Here is a 16,104-nt window from a genome sequence, read left to right on the forward strand (position 1 = left end):
ACTCACACCAAGTGAACAGGGCTGCAGGTGCTGGGCTACAGTCACAGCGCCTGGATGGACGGGGCTCTGTCCCTGGGAATCAACCATGGTGTGGTGCAAACATCTGATCCCGCTGGAACTGCCAGCATTCTCAGGAATGCCCAGAGTGGTGGACAGTTGTTGACATTTGCCACCTAGCATGGTTTCAGTCCTCAGTCACAGAGCTGTGTCTGAAGCAAGAACACTCCTGGACTTTGCAAACACATGAGTCAATAAACTTTCTTTTTATTATTAAGTCAGTCTGGGTAGGGTTTCTGTCACTTGCAATTAAGAGTCCTAACAGAAAACACTGCTTTCTCCAGCACAGGGAGGGATGAGGACAGAACTGAGAGGCATCAGACACCTGGAGGGAGGTGAGACTGGGCCAGAGGGCTTGGCAGGCCACTCTGGACCATGGGGAGCTCAGGCTGCAGTTCCTGGGCCTGGCGGACACCCACAGCATGGCAGTCTCTTGCCTGGCTCTGGGTGAGCCCACATGCCTGCCGTGACAAGGCCCAGCCAGCCAGGCAGGTGGGCATCAGCAAGGTAGGTGGGCAGGCACTGGTTTCCTGGAGGCCTCTCAGGACCCACAGTCTTTCCTGCAGGGGGGCGGGGCCAGGTCTGGTGATTCAAGGCCTCAGAGAAGAGGGGACCTCACTCCAGTGCAACCTTCTCTCTGGTCCCTAAAGCTGCCTGAGGTTGTCTAATTCAAGGGATCATCTGGATCAACAGCTCAAAGGGCCGAGAAACGACATTTGTTCCCAAGAGGCCTAAGTATTTTGGGTTTGCTAAATGAAAAGGTAATTACCTGAAGTGGAACTAGAGGGTCGCCAGTATCCAAAAAGAGGCGTTGGGGCTTCAGAGAAAAGGATCCGCTTCCGCTGTGCCCACCACCCCGTGGGGTAGGGTCCCGTGGGGTAGGGCCCTGCAGGGTGCTGGGCAGCTTGGGGAACTCTGCCCTCTCAGGGGCCTCGGCAATGGCATCTGCTTGGATGCCGAAGTGACTAGGGAAGCCCTCCCGCATGTCTGCAGACCCGGGGTCAGCTGTGGAAGGACGACCAGGAGACTCCCGAGGAGTAGAACTCCACGTGGCTGGGCCAGACACCATCCCCACTGCCCTCCCTGTCCTCGTCTGAGTCATCGTCGTCTCCACTGGACGCTCCGCAGACGGCGCCGGCCAGGTAGGCCGGTTGCCCCGCGGACCCGGTGCCCAGCTCCTCCGCCTCCTCCTTCCGCTTCTGGGCGGCCAGCTCGCGGAAGCAGAGGCTGCAGACGCGCAGGGGCTTGGGCGAGAGGCGCGGCAGGAGGAAGCGCTCGCGGGAGCACTCGGCACAGACCACAAAGCCGCATTTGCGGCAGTGGTGCCGTCGGGTGAGCGCCGAGAAGCGCGTCTGCGTGCAGCGCATGCAGATGTCCGTGGCCTTGTCGGGGATCCAGGGCGCCGCGTGCTCCGTGCTGGGCTGGAGGCCCGTGGCCAGCAGCTGCCGCTGCACACACTCCTTGATATGGTTGATCCACTCCTGGCGCTCGGTGGCGGAGGCGGCTGACACCACGAAGGACTTCTTGGCCGTCTTGATCATCCAGCGGTTCTTGGCCTGCAGGGTCTCGGGCAGCAGCTCCAGCGTCACCTCCTCCAGCGGAATGATATGCTGGCTGCGGTACTTGCGCTTGTTGAGCACGATGCTGCCGTACACCAGGATGTCGTTGAAGAGGAAGAAGATGCGCGGTTTGGCCTTCTTGCGGCACTCCTTGGTCAGGACGCCCTCGCCCAGCAGCACTCGGCCTGGCAGGGCCAGTGGCTGCCCCGATGCCCCGAAGCAGCTCTCAACAGCCGCGATGCGCTGGCTGTTGATCTCCGTGTTCGCCAGGTAGTCCACCATCTTCGGCCACTCGGCTGTGGGAGGAGCAGCAGAGGAGGCGTCAGCTTGCTCAGACATGGGGGTGGGTGGGGGGGGGTGGCTCAAGACCACCCCCTAACCCCCAGCTCACCAACCCATCCGTCAGACAACCCACTAATTACCCCACTGCAACCCAGCGGGCCCAGACGGCCACTCAACCAAGGAAACTCGCTGCCCCAGAAAATGACCCTTAGACAAGGAGTTACTGGGAGGTGAAGGGGGACCCCCCCCCCCGCAGTGAGGGACGTATGGAAGCCAGCCCGGGATAGGAAGGCAGCAGTAAAGATGTGTGACTGAGAAGTGGGGGCTCAAGCCCCTGGGGAGCCTTGGAAAACAGGGTAGAACAGGCCTCAACGCCATCCACCCAAGGGGCAAGGATACTGAGCCCCAACTCCCTTCAGGGGCTTCCAGGAGCACTGACTACCCAGCACTTTGGGCCTGCCCCAGGCAGAAGGGTGCAGGTGCATGCACCAGGATGGGGAGTGCCAGGCAATGGGGTGTCTGCAACCCCAACCTGTCAGTGACTCCCCCGTCTACCAAGACAAAGCATCATAGACCCTGCAACCCACTCACTCAGCCCATGAGCCCAGTGGTCACCACCATCATCATCACAGGCACCATTGCTGAGTGCTTCTTCCATGTCAAGCATGACTATCTCATTTAGTCCTCACACCAACCATAGCAGGTAGGTCCCCCCTTGACAGGAGGAAACTGAGGCTCTGTTAGTAACTAGGCAGCCCAGAGCTTGCACCCCTGGAGATGGTGCTGCTCAGAGCCTTCCCCCATGGAGCAGGACGCCTCTATCCTCCTCTGCCAAGCGCTCCATGTGGTAGCCCCAGATCTCACCTGGGCCCCCTCTGCTCTGTCCATACCCACTCCCTTTGACTCACCAGACTCACAGCTTTGAGGACACTCAAACACCGCCGACCCCAGGGCAAGCCTGCAGTCCCAGCTCTCCCCTGAGCTGCCCCTGTGACCTCCCACCAGCTCCTCTTCTTTTCCAGAAACAAACCACCATTCACCTAGTTGTTGAAGCCCCAAATCTAGGACTCCCCCTTGAATCTCCTCTTTCCTGTACCCCCATTCAACCCATGAGCAAGCTCCATCATTTTTCTCTCTCACACTTGGCCCCAGTCTGCCCACGTCTCACCACACAACTCCATCAGTGAATTGACAGCAAGGCTATCTCCCCTTCAGAAAGGGTCTCTCTGACAACCCCAGCTCAGGCAGCTTCTCCCCCTACCCAGGACAGGGTCTGCAAACCATGGCCTGAGGGTTCTGGCCCACAGCCTGGTTTCGTGTATGAAGTTTTATTGGAACACAGCCACATCATTCATTTACAATTGTCTGTGCTGCTTTCCTGCTGCAGTAACAGAGCTGAGAGCTGTGACAGAGACCACACGGTTACAGAACCTAAAATGTACTCTTTACAGAAAAAGTTTGCTAACCTTTTCTGTAGGATATTACCCTATTTTGCTTTTTCTTCACAGGACTTACCAGGACCTGATATTTTCTTGTCTATCCATCATTTGCTTGCGTGTTTTCTATTTCCCTCACCCACTTCTAAGCTCCATCACAGCAGGAGCCTTTTCTTGTTCACTGCTGTATCCCCAATGCCTGGAACAGTGCCAAGCACATAGTAGGTGCTTCGTGAGTGGCTAGTGAATGAATGAACCAAAGCTCCCTGGGGCCCACCACAGGAGGAAGGAGCCAGCACCTCCTATCTCTGAAGAGGAAGCAGATGAGAGCTGACCCCACAGCCGCTGCTGCCGCCACCACCATGTGCGCACAAGTGTACAGTCACACACAGCACACCCCTGGCCAAATGATCACACACGCAGAGTTTCTGGGTCACCACACTGCAGTTCCGTAAGTCAGGCTACCTGTGGGAAGCTGAAGTGGGGCCAGCGCGGGGGCTGGATGCATTACACAACAGGGGTGCTCGGCCCCGACTCACACACCACTTGCCCCTTTCAGACCACAAGCCATCCTAAGCGCTGTCCACACCACCTTATGTAAGAACCACTATTTTTAGGCTGCTGATCTCGGCTGCATGTTGCAAACCTAGCTGATTATGGGTGACAGCCCTGGGCTGTCCTGCCAGGACCAGTCGCTGCGTCCCTGCTGTGGACAGCCTGGCAACATTCCAGAGGCCACCCCCAGGACCCCTGGGCTGGGTGCTGGGCCCCGGGATGGGCTGGATGAGGGCTCCACTGGAGGAGCTCAGAGGGTAGCAAAGGAGGGAGAGACACCAAGAGCAGTGACTTTGGGACCTACAGCAGCGACAACGGAGATGCCTGGCAGAGGGGAAAGGGCAGAACAAAGGGTGAGCTGGGTGCACTCACACAATGGGCTACTGTAGGCACTTACAGTGACTCCACCCGATCCACGTGGGTCAACATGGAGCGACAACAGACACCAAACGCTGAGTGGAAAAAGCAACCTGCAGAATGGTCTGTGTGACATCATGTATGCAGAAATTACGCAACCTTTAAAAAGTGTCCAAGAACTATATCTGTGAATCAAAATGGATAGGATGGAGCCTCGTGCCCATGAGGATGGCTGCTATCAGAAAAACAGGAAATAAGTGTTGGTAGGGACATGGAAAAGTTGGAACCCTCCTGCACTGTTAGTGGGAATGTAAACTGGTGCAGCCACTATGGAAAACAGTATGGAGGTCCCTCTAAACATTAAAAATAGAACTGCCATATGATTCAGCAATCCACTTCTCTTTATTTATCCAAGAGAATTGAAAGCAGGATCTCCAAGTGGTATTTGCACACCCATGTTCATAGTAGCATTATTCACAATAGCCAAGAAATGGAAGCATCCCAAGTGTCCACTGATGGATGAATGGATAAACAAAAGGTGGTAAAGACGTACAATGGAATATTATTCAGCCTTAAAAAGAAATCCTGTCACTTGCTACAACATGGATGGACACTGAAGACATTACGCCAACTGAAATAAGCAAGTCCCCAAAAGACATACTGCATGATTCCACTAATATGATGTATCTATAGTCGTCAAGTTCATAGAAACAGAAAGTAGCAAGGTGGTTACCAGGGCTGGGGGTGGAGGAGGAGGAAGAGCGGGGTCCGGGCGGGGGCTGTGGTGGTGGAGGAGAGTTTTTATTTAATGGGTATAGAGTTTCGGTTTTGTAAGATGAAGAGAATTCTGGAGATATTTCAAAACAATAGGAATATACTTAACACTACTGAACTGTAAGCTTAAAAATAGTTAAGATGGTTTTAAAACAAAAAGATAGATACAAACCAAAATCAGGAGAAATTTTTATTTCTTTCATTTAAAAAAAGGCAGCAGCAAATGTGATAAAATCTCAATACCAGTCAGTTCTGGGAAGTGGGAACATGAGCTTTTTCTTTCTCTCTTTCTAAATTTAAGGTCCTCAAAAAGAAAAGAATTACAGTACAATGTCTGGGTCAAGAGCTCTGGGCTCTACTGGCCTCGCAGCGGGTCACCAGGCTGGGCCTCCCCTGACCGCACAGCAGCAGGGCCCAGGCTGCAGGACACGCCAGGATGAACATCTGAGGACGGAACGCCACTTGTTCCCTCCAACACACCTGGCAGCCACCTGGCAGAACTGGGTGAAAACCCAATCTTGCAGCCACACACCGAGGCCTAACACATTCAGCACTGAGCAGACAGACTTTATGTGGAGAGAAGAGCAGGTGCCCCCCACAGTGGGTGAGCTCTGGAGGCAGACTTGCCCAGGTCCATCTCTGATTAGATGCTACCCAGGTGGGCGCCATGGAGGAAGTGAGGAACAGCGCCCAGGGAGGGGAGAGCTTTGGGCAGGGGAGGGCCTACAGCACTGTCTCCCCGTCCCTTGTAGGAGGCCCCAGGATGCCCCACACTGCTCTGTCCCTAGTCAGTGGTTTACAGACCCCCTCCAGGCCCTGTTGGTGGCAAAATATGGCGCAGGAAGGGTGGGGAGTACCTGGTGACAATGAAAGGGGTCTGGGCTCCGAGCTGACTCCACACACTGACTGGGGTAGTGGGAAGGCTCTTGTGCCCCCTCCTCCGTGGGCCTGCAGCGAGTACCAGCTGGGGTGAGGGGCCGGGCAGACAGCATCCTCCTGGGGGGCTCCCCCACATCTGCCTACCAGATCTGCCACGACCAGAACTTCACACCTGCTATAACATGGCCTGGAGATTTTCTTTTTCTTTTTTTTTGACCGCGCCCCTCACTTCTTTCCCTCACCAGGGATCGAACCCACACCCCCTGCAGTGGAAGTGCGCAGTTTTAACCACTGGACCGCCAGGGAAGTCCCCTGGAGATTTTCTTGGTAAATGAGGCAGCATCCCCACCTCCCCATCCCCCACCCCTCCCAGCAGATGGGGAATCCTGTTCTTATTGTTCTCACTAGGGAAGTGAACCCTCCTCCCTTAGAACAGGGGAGGAGAGAGCTGAGCCTGTGCCCACTCCTTTTGGGGCCGCCTGCCTCAGGACAGCCTGTGCTGACCCCCATGTGGTACCCCAGATGCTGACAGAAGGTGGACACTCCCGAAGGGCCAGTGTCTGGGAACAGGGAAGTAAACAGACCTGCTCTTTCTTGCAGGTTTTGGAAGGAGGGCAGGCTCCTGGGCTGGCCTTCCTGAACACAAGTGATCCCACCACCTGAGCTGGGCCAAAGGTGCTCTCAGTGAGTGAGCCATGCCCTAAGTGTCACTGGGTGGCCAGGGTTCTGTGCTTGACAGTCGAGGTGTCACACATGATCTACACCAGGAGTGGCAAATCTATATCAAGTCTGAACAACTACCGTTTTTCTAAATACAATTTATTGGAAAACAGCCACATGCAATGGGGACTGGCTTGCAAAGCCTAAAATATTTACTATTTGGCGCTTTACAGAAAAAGTTTGCAGACCCCTGATCTATACCACCACATGCTGTCAAATGCATAATGCAGGGACTTCCCTGGTGGCACAATGGTTAAGAATCCGCCTGCCAATGCAAGGGATACGGGTTCGAGCCCTGGTCTGGGAAGATCCCACATGCCGCGGAGCAACTAAGCCCGTGTGCCACAACTACTGAAGCCTGCACTCTAGAGCCCACAAACCACAACTACTGAAGCCTGTGCGCCTAGAGCCCGTGCTCTGCAACAACAGAAGCCACCATAATGAGAAGCCAGCTCTCCGCAACTACAGAAAGCCCGCGTGCAGCAATGAAGATCCAATGCAGACAAAAATAAATAAATAAATAAATAAATTTTATAAAAAACAAACAAAACAGTTTCAGTGTGACTCAAAGCGTCCATTTTCCCACCTGCAAAAGGGGCTGATGACAACTCTCCCCCTGCACAGCTCTTCAGGTGTTCAGGGAGAGAGAAAGGGAAGGGAAGGAGATTCCAGGTGACTGCAGGCTGGGAAGGAACAGCCACCTCTCTCTGGGCCTGCCTCAGTTACTTCCTCTGTGAAATGGGAGATTAAGTCCGGCTCCGTTTCCTTTGACAACTCCCACCAAAAGTCACAAACTCACACGCTTCAGGGGCCAGGCGGTTCCTAAACGAGAGAGGCTAGCAAGCACCTAGGTCACCTGGAAGGCGCTTCCAACCTCCCTCTCCTCCCCCCTTCGCTGGGGCAACTATCTCAGCCCACTTCTCCACACCCCGCAGACTGGGACCGTCGACGGCGTGAGTCAGGAATCCCTGAACCATCTCCGGACCGCGGGAGCGCTGAGATCCCTGCTGCCCCAGGGCTCAACGCCCACGGGCGCCTCCTGACCTTTTCCGCTCTCACGTCGCGCATACACCGGGGACCCTGCCTCGACCCCGGGGACCCCTAACCTGTTTTCACCCCGGAGACCCCTTACCTGTTGTCACCCCGCTATCCCTGGAGCCCCTGCAGCCCCCGCCCCGCCTCCAGCCCGACCAGCCAGCAATAAGCGCCCGGCTCCGTGCCTCTGCTCCGGGCCAGAGTCCAAGATAGTCCTGGCTGCGCGCCCGCCCCGCCCCAGCCCCGGGACCATATAGTCGAGGCGGCCCGGGGAGCTTGGAGGCGGCCGGCCGGCCGGAAGCCCGCCTGCTTCGCTCGCCGCAGCCCGGCCGGGGACCCTTACCTCCTCGGCCGGGGCCCCGCGCGCCCCGCCCGGCAGCCTGCGTGTCAGACCGCACTCGGCCGCGCCGTTCCTCTTGCCAGCTGGGGCTAACCCCAACCGCCCAAGCCGACGCGTTCCAACTCTCCCCGACACGCCCCTAGCGGCAGCTCCGCCAATTGGAGCCCTGGCGCGCGGCGGGGGCGGAGCCTGGATTCCAACTCCAGAACCTCAAGTTCCCGGGAAAAGTGCGCAGGCGGTGTGGCCAGAGATTGAGTGCGTTGTGGTGCGCCCCTGATGCGAGCCAGGGCTGGGCGGGGCTCGCTTGTAGCTCTCTCCCGGGACTGGGTACCCCGTCTCAAGCCCCCTGGTTTCCCTTTCCGACGCCGCGCTCTGCACGCTGGCTGTTCTTGCCAGGCAGCAGACTTTGAACTCGCCTGACTGGGGCCTGTGAGCCAGGAAAGGGAGAGGGAGGCCTTGGCGTTATTGTGCCTTCTGCTGACTCTGGCGGGATTCCCTGCTGCTGGCTGGCATAGTCCTCTCTCAGAAATCGAGAGATTGATAATCATAATATGAAAAATCAGTATTTTATCTGTTTTATGTTTTAAACTTTTTATAGTGAAAACTTTCAAACATACATTGAAGGAAAGAGACTAATTTAATGGACTCCATGTACCCATCATCCAGCTCCGACATTACCAACAGGTTTTGTCCCCCTTCTCCCCGGGCCCAATATACGCCCCCCGCCCAGCAACACTGAAATGAAATGAAAGTCCAAGCCTCACCATCACCACTCCTCGAGGGCTGTCTCAACCTCCCTCTGGCCTCCTCTCAACACTTCATTTCACACTAGCTTCTTCCTGTTCCTCAAAACCCCAAGGTTGTTCTCACCTCTGGGACTTTGCACTTCCTTTGTGCCTCCAGATCTTCCCATGGCTGCATTTTTGGCATTTAGATCCAACTCAAACATTATTATTTTGCAAAGCACTTCTCTCAACCTGAAGTCATCTGATTAGGTTGCTTGTTTACATGTTCATGGATTATCTTCCCCACCTAGGTAGGCTGTGAGCCCTGTGGGCTGGACAGTATTCATCTTGTTCATTCCTCTCTCTCTCCAGTGCTGAGAACTGAGTTCAGCGTTTAGTAAGTGTCTGTCGCAGGGATGAGTTTGTCTTGCCAAATAGGGGAGACCTGGGCACTGTGAAGAGGGGCTGGCTCAGTCCAGAGCAGTGCATGCTGGGCCAGGACCAAGGCAAGAGACAACAGCGGGAGGAAGAGCCTACCCAGCTCCAGGTGCCTGGGTCCAGACCTCCGACTCTGCCCAGGGCTGGGACCTGAAGGGTTGGTGCTGGGAGGCATGAGCTGAACAGGGGTGACCCGCTCTCCTGGGTGGTGTGGGCAGAGGCTGTGAGGTAGGCCCCGGTACTGGGGATCTGCCTTTCTCAGTGGAGTGGGGCCGGGACATGGGCACATTGCCACAGGGCAAGGGGCTGGGGCAAGGGAGGAGAGAGCAGGGAGAGGCTAAGAGAAAGAGGAGGGGTGGATAGGCAAGTGAGAGGGCTGTGAGGACCTTGGAGAGTCCACATCCCCCCACCATGGCATCCCCACCTCCACCACCTTCATGGCTATTACCCTCACCCAACATAAGCCACAGGCTCACAAAAGTATTTAAACGTTTATAAAATGCATTGCCAACATTTCGTCTTGAAAGATTACACAAAAATTTCAGGATTTTCCGCTTCTCTTAAATCAGAGGATTTGAAAGAGCTGGTCCCCCATCTCCACACAGCGCTGTCCCCTTTAGATGGGGCACGTGTTCTCCCACTCACCACAGTCCCCACCATTCTCCGTGGTTTCCCTCTCACCCCCCCTTTACGCATTTATGTACCTGCAGTTGAATAAGCGTTTGAGTTTATGAGTTCTGATGGTATACACCAGACAGAGGGTGGGGGACACAAGGCCCCAAGATCCCAGAGGCTGAGTTATAACCAAGGAAGTCAGTTGGGACACTGAGACACTGGGAAATGCCATCCCAAGTGTACACATGCTTGTTGCCCGGGGTGGGGGAGATGGAGAGGGACTTTGAGCTTAGCCTTGTAGGCCATGTTCTGTGACTGCCTCAGTGCCAGATCCCCCACCTCCCTAGCAAGAGGGGCCTTCTCCAGGAAGGCAGGCCCTGCCTGGGGTGAGGTGGCTGTAGGAAGGGAGCTGGAAAGCCCTCTAAACAGCTCTCTGGCATCTGACTCTGTGCTTGGCACAGAGCAGGTGTCCAGGAAAAGGAGGTCTTTTCATGATTCTGGAAAACCAGAGAGAAGATACACAGCTCTTGGTCCTGGAGTCAGGAGACCCCAACTAGCCTTTTCTCACTGCTGGTCCAGGGCCCACTGGGGCCTCAGTCTCCTCATCTGTCCTTCCTTCCGTGCTGATATTCTATGGAGGTGGGTGGAGCTCCGGGAAACCCCCTGGAGGCAGCACAAGCTCTGATCCTCTAGCTGTCCACCCCTTCCCACCAGAGACCAGCCGTGGGTGGAGGGCTGAGCTCCTCCAAATAAGAGGAAAGACTCGTGACTCAGGGAAAGGCAGAGGTTGAGTCAGCCAAGCCACAAGCTGTGGAAAAAATGAAGTCTCCCTGAGGCTTTTTCAGCTCCTCGGGTAAGGAGCCCTTTCTGAGGGAAAGCTGGCTTCTAGACTTTGGGAACCAGGCTTTCAGGAAAGCACCAGTCTCAGGGTTTTCAGGTTAGGGGTCCCGGCAATCACCTCTGTGGAAAATGCTAGGAATTTTTATTGGATCCGTTCTTTTTTTTTTTTTTTAATTTATTTATTTTTGGCTGCATTGGGTCTTCGTTGCTGTGCGCGCGCTTTCTCTAGTTGCGGCGAGCGGGGGCGCCTCTTTGTTGTGGTGCGCAGCCTTCTCATTGTGGTGGCTTCTCTTGTTGTGGAGCACGGGCTCTAGGAGCGCGGGCTTCAGTAGTTGTGGCACGTGGGCTCAGTAGCTGTGGTGCGCGGGCTCTAGAGCGCAGGCTCAGTAGTTGTGGCGCACAGGCTTAGTTGCTCCACACCATGTGGGATCTTCCCGGACCAGGGATTGAACCGTGTCCCCTGCATTGGCAGGCGGATTCTTAACCACTGCTCCACCAGGAAGTCCTGGATCAGTTCTTAAGTTCTGTCTAAGGGCCAAGCAGTGTGTGCTACACACTTCACATCATCTTATCTTTCCCCAAGCTAGATCTGTGATTCCCAGCTTTGGGCTAGAGAAAGTGAGACATCTGCCAAAGCATCTAAGGGTGAAGTATTGAGACTAATGCAATACTTTCTCTCACTCTTGTCTCAGCAAGAGTGAGAGAAAACAGAGGGGGCAAAATAGTAACAATTGATGACCTTAGGTCAGGGATCAGTGAAGGGTCACATGGTACATATTCTGGGCTTTGGGAGCCAGGATCCCTGTGGCAACTACTCAACTCAGCCATTGTCGCGCAAACAGGGCATAGATAGTGCACGAGCACTCAGCAAACATCACTGAAGGACACGCGTCTGACTGTCCTGTCATTTTCATGTGTTGTGACAGCTTCTTCTGAGTTTTTTTCAACCACTTAAAAATATAAAATCCCTTCTTAGTTCACGGGTTGTACCAAAACGAGCTGCAGGCTGGAGTTTGCTGAGCCCTGACTTACAGCTGTTCATCATACTTTTCCTGCAACTCTTCTGTCGGTTTGAAGATATTCAAAACAGAAAGTAGGGAAAACAAATAAAGAAAAAAAGGAAACAGAGGCCATCCTGCTTATAACGGGCAGACTTTGAACTAGTCAAGTTTCCATGATTCTCCATGCTGCCTTCTTTATCAATTACACACCTGAGGCTGAGTCTCAAAGCCATGGAAATGTGGGACATTGGGGAAAGATTTCTGTTCAAATGGTTACAAAGATTTGTGTTAAAGGAGGACACCTGGGATGTTCAGAAACTATGATTTCAAAAGAATATCTCTCAAAATTTTTGGATTTGGCGATGCTGAAGTATTGGATTTGAAACCACGACCACATCTACCCTCTGCTAAATCATGGAACTGGAACTGCAGTGGCTTCCCATCCCTCCCTCTGCAGTGTCAGTATTTATGCTGTTCTTTGTCTAAGTTTGCCCTGTGTTTGTCATTCCAAGTCTGCACATCCTTTTCATGTTTGTGGACATTATTGTGCCTGTTTCGCATCATGGGTGTCTCCACGAGCCTCTGACTAGGCCAAAGGGGGAAAACAAGAAAGACGAAAAGAAATGCTTGCCTTTGAGAAATGCTTCAGGTGGAGGAAATAAATGCTTTCATCTTAATATAGTCTTCACAGTGATTTAGACACACCTACCTTCTCAAATAGAGCAAAGCTAAGAGGGCTCTGACAACACTGGTTTGACAAGGTTCCCTCTGCGCCATTCATTCATTCAACAAACAGTTCCTAGATGCTCGTTTTGCCACCTCGAGCAGCGGATTCAGTGATGAATGAGGCACTGTTTCTGCCCTTGAGGAGCTCACAGTCAAGCAGGAGGCAGACCTGCGAACACAGGCTTATCCCTGAGGAGCGAGAACTGCTTACCCAGAGCAGAGGGCAGAGGGCAGAGGTCATCTCTGGTGAGAACCGTCTTGTTGGAGAACACATCTTGGAGCACCATTTTGGCATTAAAATGTCAGCGTTTGGGGCCTGGCTGGCAAAGAACTCTTCACCTGCTGCATTTAAGGCAAGAGCAAGAATTTTAGGGGCCAGGAGCAAGCAAGCTGGAGAGAGAAAAAAGCCTAGCTCATGGTGTGGGAGAGAGCCAGGGGAAACTCTCTGGCTGAGGAGTGTGACTGAGAAAAGTTTCAAACAGCGAAGGTGGGTGATATTCCATTTTTAATTACTTGCTGAGCTGCCCGAGATGCCCCACATTTTTGGCCATTACCCCTCAATGCTTCGTAAAATCCACACCCTCGCTGGTGGGAAAGCCAATTGTTCTATCCAACCTCCATGATGGACAATGCAGCAACATCTGCCACAGTGAAAGATGCCCAGACCCTTCTGTTCAGCTAGTCGACTTCTAGACATTTATTCTAGTGCAAAAGGGTATGTGCTCACATTTACCCATTGCAGCTTTGCTTTCAGTAGGGAAACAATGAGGACATCCCAGACAACCATCAACAGGGGGCGGGTTAAATAAATTATGCCTGCAGTGGAATGGTTTATCACACTTAAAGGGAAGAAGGCAGGTCTTTATGTCCTGATGTGGAAGGATTTCCAAGATATACTGAGTGAAAAAAGTAAGGTGCAAAAGTAAGTGTGATTTCCTGTGTAAGTGTATGAAATACATTGCTGGCAGAATTCACAAGAGACTGGTGACAGTGGTGTTGAAGAGAAAATGAGTGGCCCGAACACATGGGAGGGAGACTCACATTTTATACCCTTGTGGTGTTCACACCCTTATCTAGTTCCCTCCCACACTGGATAGAATGAACCTATGTAACCAATGGGATATCATGGGCATGACAGAGTGTGACTTTCCAAAATATGTCATAAAAGACACTGTGGCTTCTGCCATGCTCTCTTGGATCACTGGCTCTGGGGGAAGGCAGCTGCTTAGTCATGAGGATGGTTGAGCAGCCCTGTGGAGAGGCTCATGTGGTGAGAAACTGAGGCCTCCTGCCGACAGCTTGCCAGTGTGTGAGGGAGCCAGCCTGGAAGGAGATCGTCCAGCCCCAGAGAAGCCCTGAAGTGGCTGCAACCCAGGTCCTCATCTTAACTGCAACCTCCTGGAAGACCTTGAGGCAAGACCATCCAGCTAAGCCACACCCCAATTCCTGACCCACAGAAATCATGTGGTATAATAAATGCTTATTGTTTCAAGCCAATGAATTTTGAGATAATTTGTTATGTAGTACCAGATGACTAATGTGTCTTTTTACCTTTGTACCTTTTGCATTTGTGCATGTCCAAATAATGGTGGTGATGATGATAATAATCATAATCATAGTAATAACCTAATATACACTGTGGACTTTGTGTGCAATAATTCAGGGATATTACCATTGGGTAGATATGGGGTGGACAGATGGGAACCACTGCAGGAAAGTGAACCCTGGACTAAGAAGGGACTCTACCAGAGTGCTCAGAGAACCTGGCTTCCAGGTGTGTGTGTAAGGGGTGGGGGCACTTGTGCAGGCAGTGGAAAGCCCTTAGGTGCAGAGGTTTCATACTAGCTGCCTGCAGGCCCACAGACCCTTTTTGTTTGGCTAGCACTTTGGATTTTAAAATCTGAACTTGACACCCACCAGAATTGCTAAAATTATAAATATTGACAATATGAATCGGTGATGATATAGAGCAACTGTACTCTCATGTTGCTGGGGGGAATATAAATTGGTACAGCTACTCTGGAAAACCATTTGGTAGTGTCTACTAAAGCTTAACATATGCTATCCTACAGCCCAGAAATTCTACCTCTAAGTACATATCCAGGAGGATTGAGGGCACATGTTCACCAAAATAAATGTTCAGGAATGTTATAAGAACGTTATTCATAATAGCTCCATAATGAATACAACCCAAATGTCTACCAACAGTAAATGGGTAATAGACAATGTTGTATTCATATAATTGGATACTCCTCAGCAATAAGAAGAATACTGCTACAAAATGAAGATGTATCTCATAGGAATGAATCTCCCAGACCCAACATTGAGTGAGGGAAGCCAGACAGAGAAGGTTACATACTGTATTATTTGAATTTCAAAAAAGGCAAAACTAATCTACAGTGGTAGAAATCAGGGTAGTGGCGATCTAGGAAAGGGCTGGTATTGATTGGGAAAGGGTAGGAAGGAGCCCTTTAGGGCTGTTTTATAGAATTTTATTTATCTTGATCTTAGTGATGATTCCAAATGTGTATACATACATAAACAGTTCACTTAAGTGTGAACATAAATCTTAAGATTTATGCTCTGTATTGTATGTATGTTATACCTCAATAAAATAAAACAGAAGTAACTTTAAAGAAATCTGCGCTGAGTGCTATTAGAGGGCATGCACATCCTGGTTCCCCACAGTCTCTCTCCTCCCCAGTGTCTGGACTCTGAAGGCTGAGTGCAGTTCCTGCAAGACGTGCCCTCTACTGGTGCCTCCCCCGGAGGAGCAGCCCTGGAGTCTGGGTGGGGCGGGCAGCTAGGGACAGAGGAGGGCAATCTTACTGGGATTTTCTTCCCTACGCTGTGCCCAATCCCCTTACAGTGGAAGCTGAATGAAAATGCATGTGACATTGTGGTTTATAATAAGTGTATATTTGCTCGGTCCCCTGTTTCTGGCACAGGGCTCCTAAAACACTTGGCATTTCCTAAGTGTTGGGAGCTATAAAGGTGTCTCTTGTTATGTTAATGAGGTGAACTTTGGGATGCACCTAAGTGTGCAGGCAGGTTGCCAAGAGAACCAGCCACTGGGAATAGAGGGTTGGAACTTTCAGTGCCCTGCCCCCCCCCCCGCCCCCATATCAGGAGAGGAGAGGGACTGGAGATTAAATCAGTCTCCAGCAGCCAATGATTTCATCAAGCATGCCTGTGCAATGAAGCCTCCATAAAAACTCAAAAGGACTGAAATGGGAGCGCTTCCAAGTTGTTGAACACGTAGAGATTTGGGGAGAGTGGTGCCCCTGGAGAGGGCATGGAAGCTCCCTGCCCCTTCCCTATACCTTGCCCTGTGCATCTTCCATCTGTCTGCTCCTGAGATATATCTTTTATAATAAGCCAGTAATCTAGTAAGTAAAACATTTCTCTGAGTTCTGTGAGCTGCTCTAGTAAATTAATTGAGCCCACGGAAGAGGTGTTGGGAAGCTCCCATCTGCAGCCAGTCAGTTGGAAGCACAGGTGACAACCTGGACTGGCACCTGAACTGGGGCAGGTGGGTGGTTGGCAGTCCTGTGGGGCTGAGCCTTTAACCTGTGGGGCCTGATGCTATCTCCAGGTAGACAGTGTCTGGATTGGCTGCAGAGTATTAAAAGCACAGCTCAGCCTCCAGCTGCCTGGTTACCTGATAGCCCCAGAAGCTGCTTTTCTGGTTTCACTCCTTTCATGGCAAGGCCCTACTTCCTCTAGAGATTGCTCCCAGCCACTGTCTGAGCATGCAGGGCTGAA

General features: G+C 52.4%; 1 protein-coding gene across 1 annotated transcript; it reads right to left on the bottom strand.

Moving 5' to 3' along the window:
- Nucleotides 1–244: 244 nt before the first annotated feature.
- PLEKHF1 (pleckstrin homology and FYVE domain containing 1) lies at nt 245–8,145 on the bottom strand. Its single transcript, XM_036834987.1, has 2 exons — nt 7,998–8,145; nt 245–1,912 (listed from the first exon to the last, which is right to left on the bottom strand). The coding sequence occupies exon 2, from the start codon at nt 1,896–1,898 to the stop codon at nt 1,059–1,061; it is 840 nt and encodes a 279-aa protein (XP_036690882.1). The 5' UTR covers nt 1,899–1,912; nt 7,998–8,145; the 3' UTR covers nt 245–1,058.
- Nucleotides 8,146–16,104: the final 7,959 nt, after the last annotated feature.

This window comes from Balaenoptera musculus, chromosome 19 (genome assembly GCF_009873245.2).
Source record: "Balaenoptera musculus isolate JJ_BM4_2016_0621 chromosome 19, mBalMus1.pri.v3, whole genome shotgun sequence".
Taxonomy (NCBI): domain Eukaryota; kingdom Metazoa; phylum Chordata; class Mammalia; order Artiodactyla; family Balaenopteridae; genus Balaenoptera; species Balaenoptera musculus.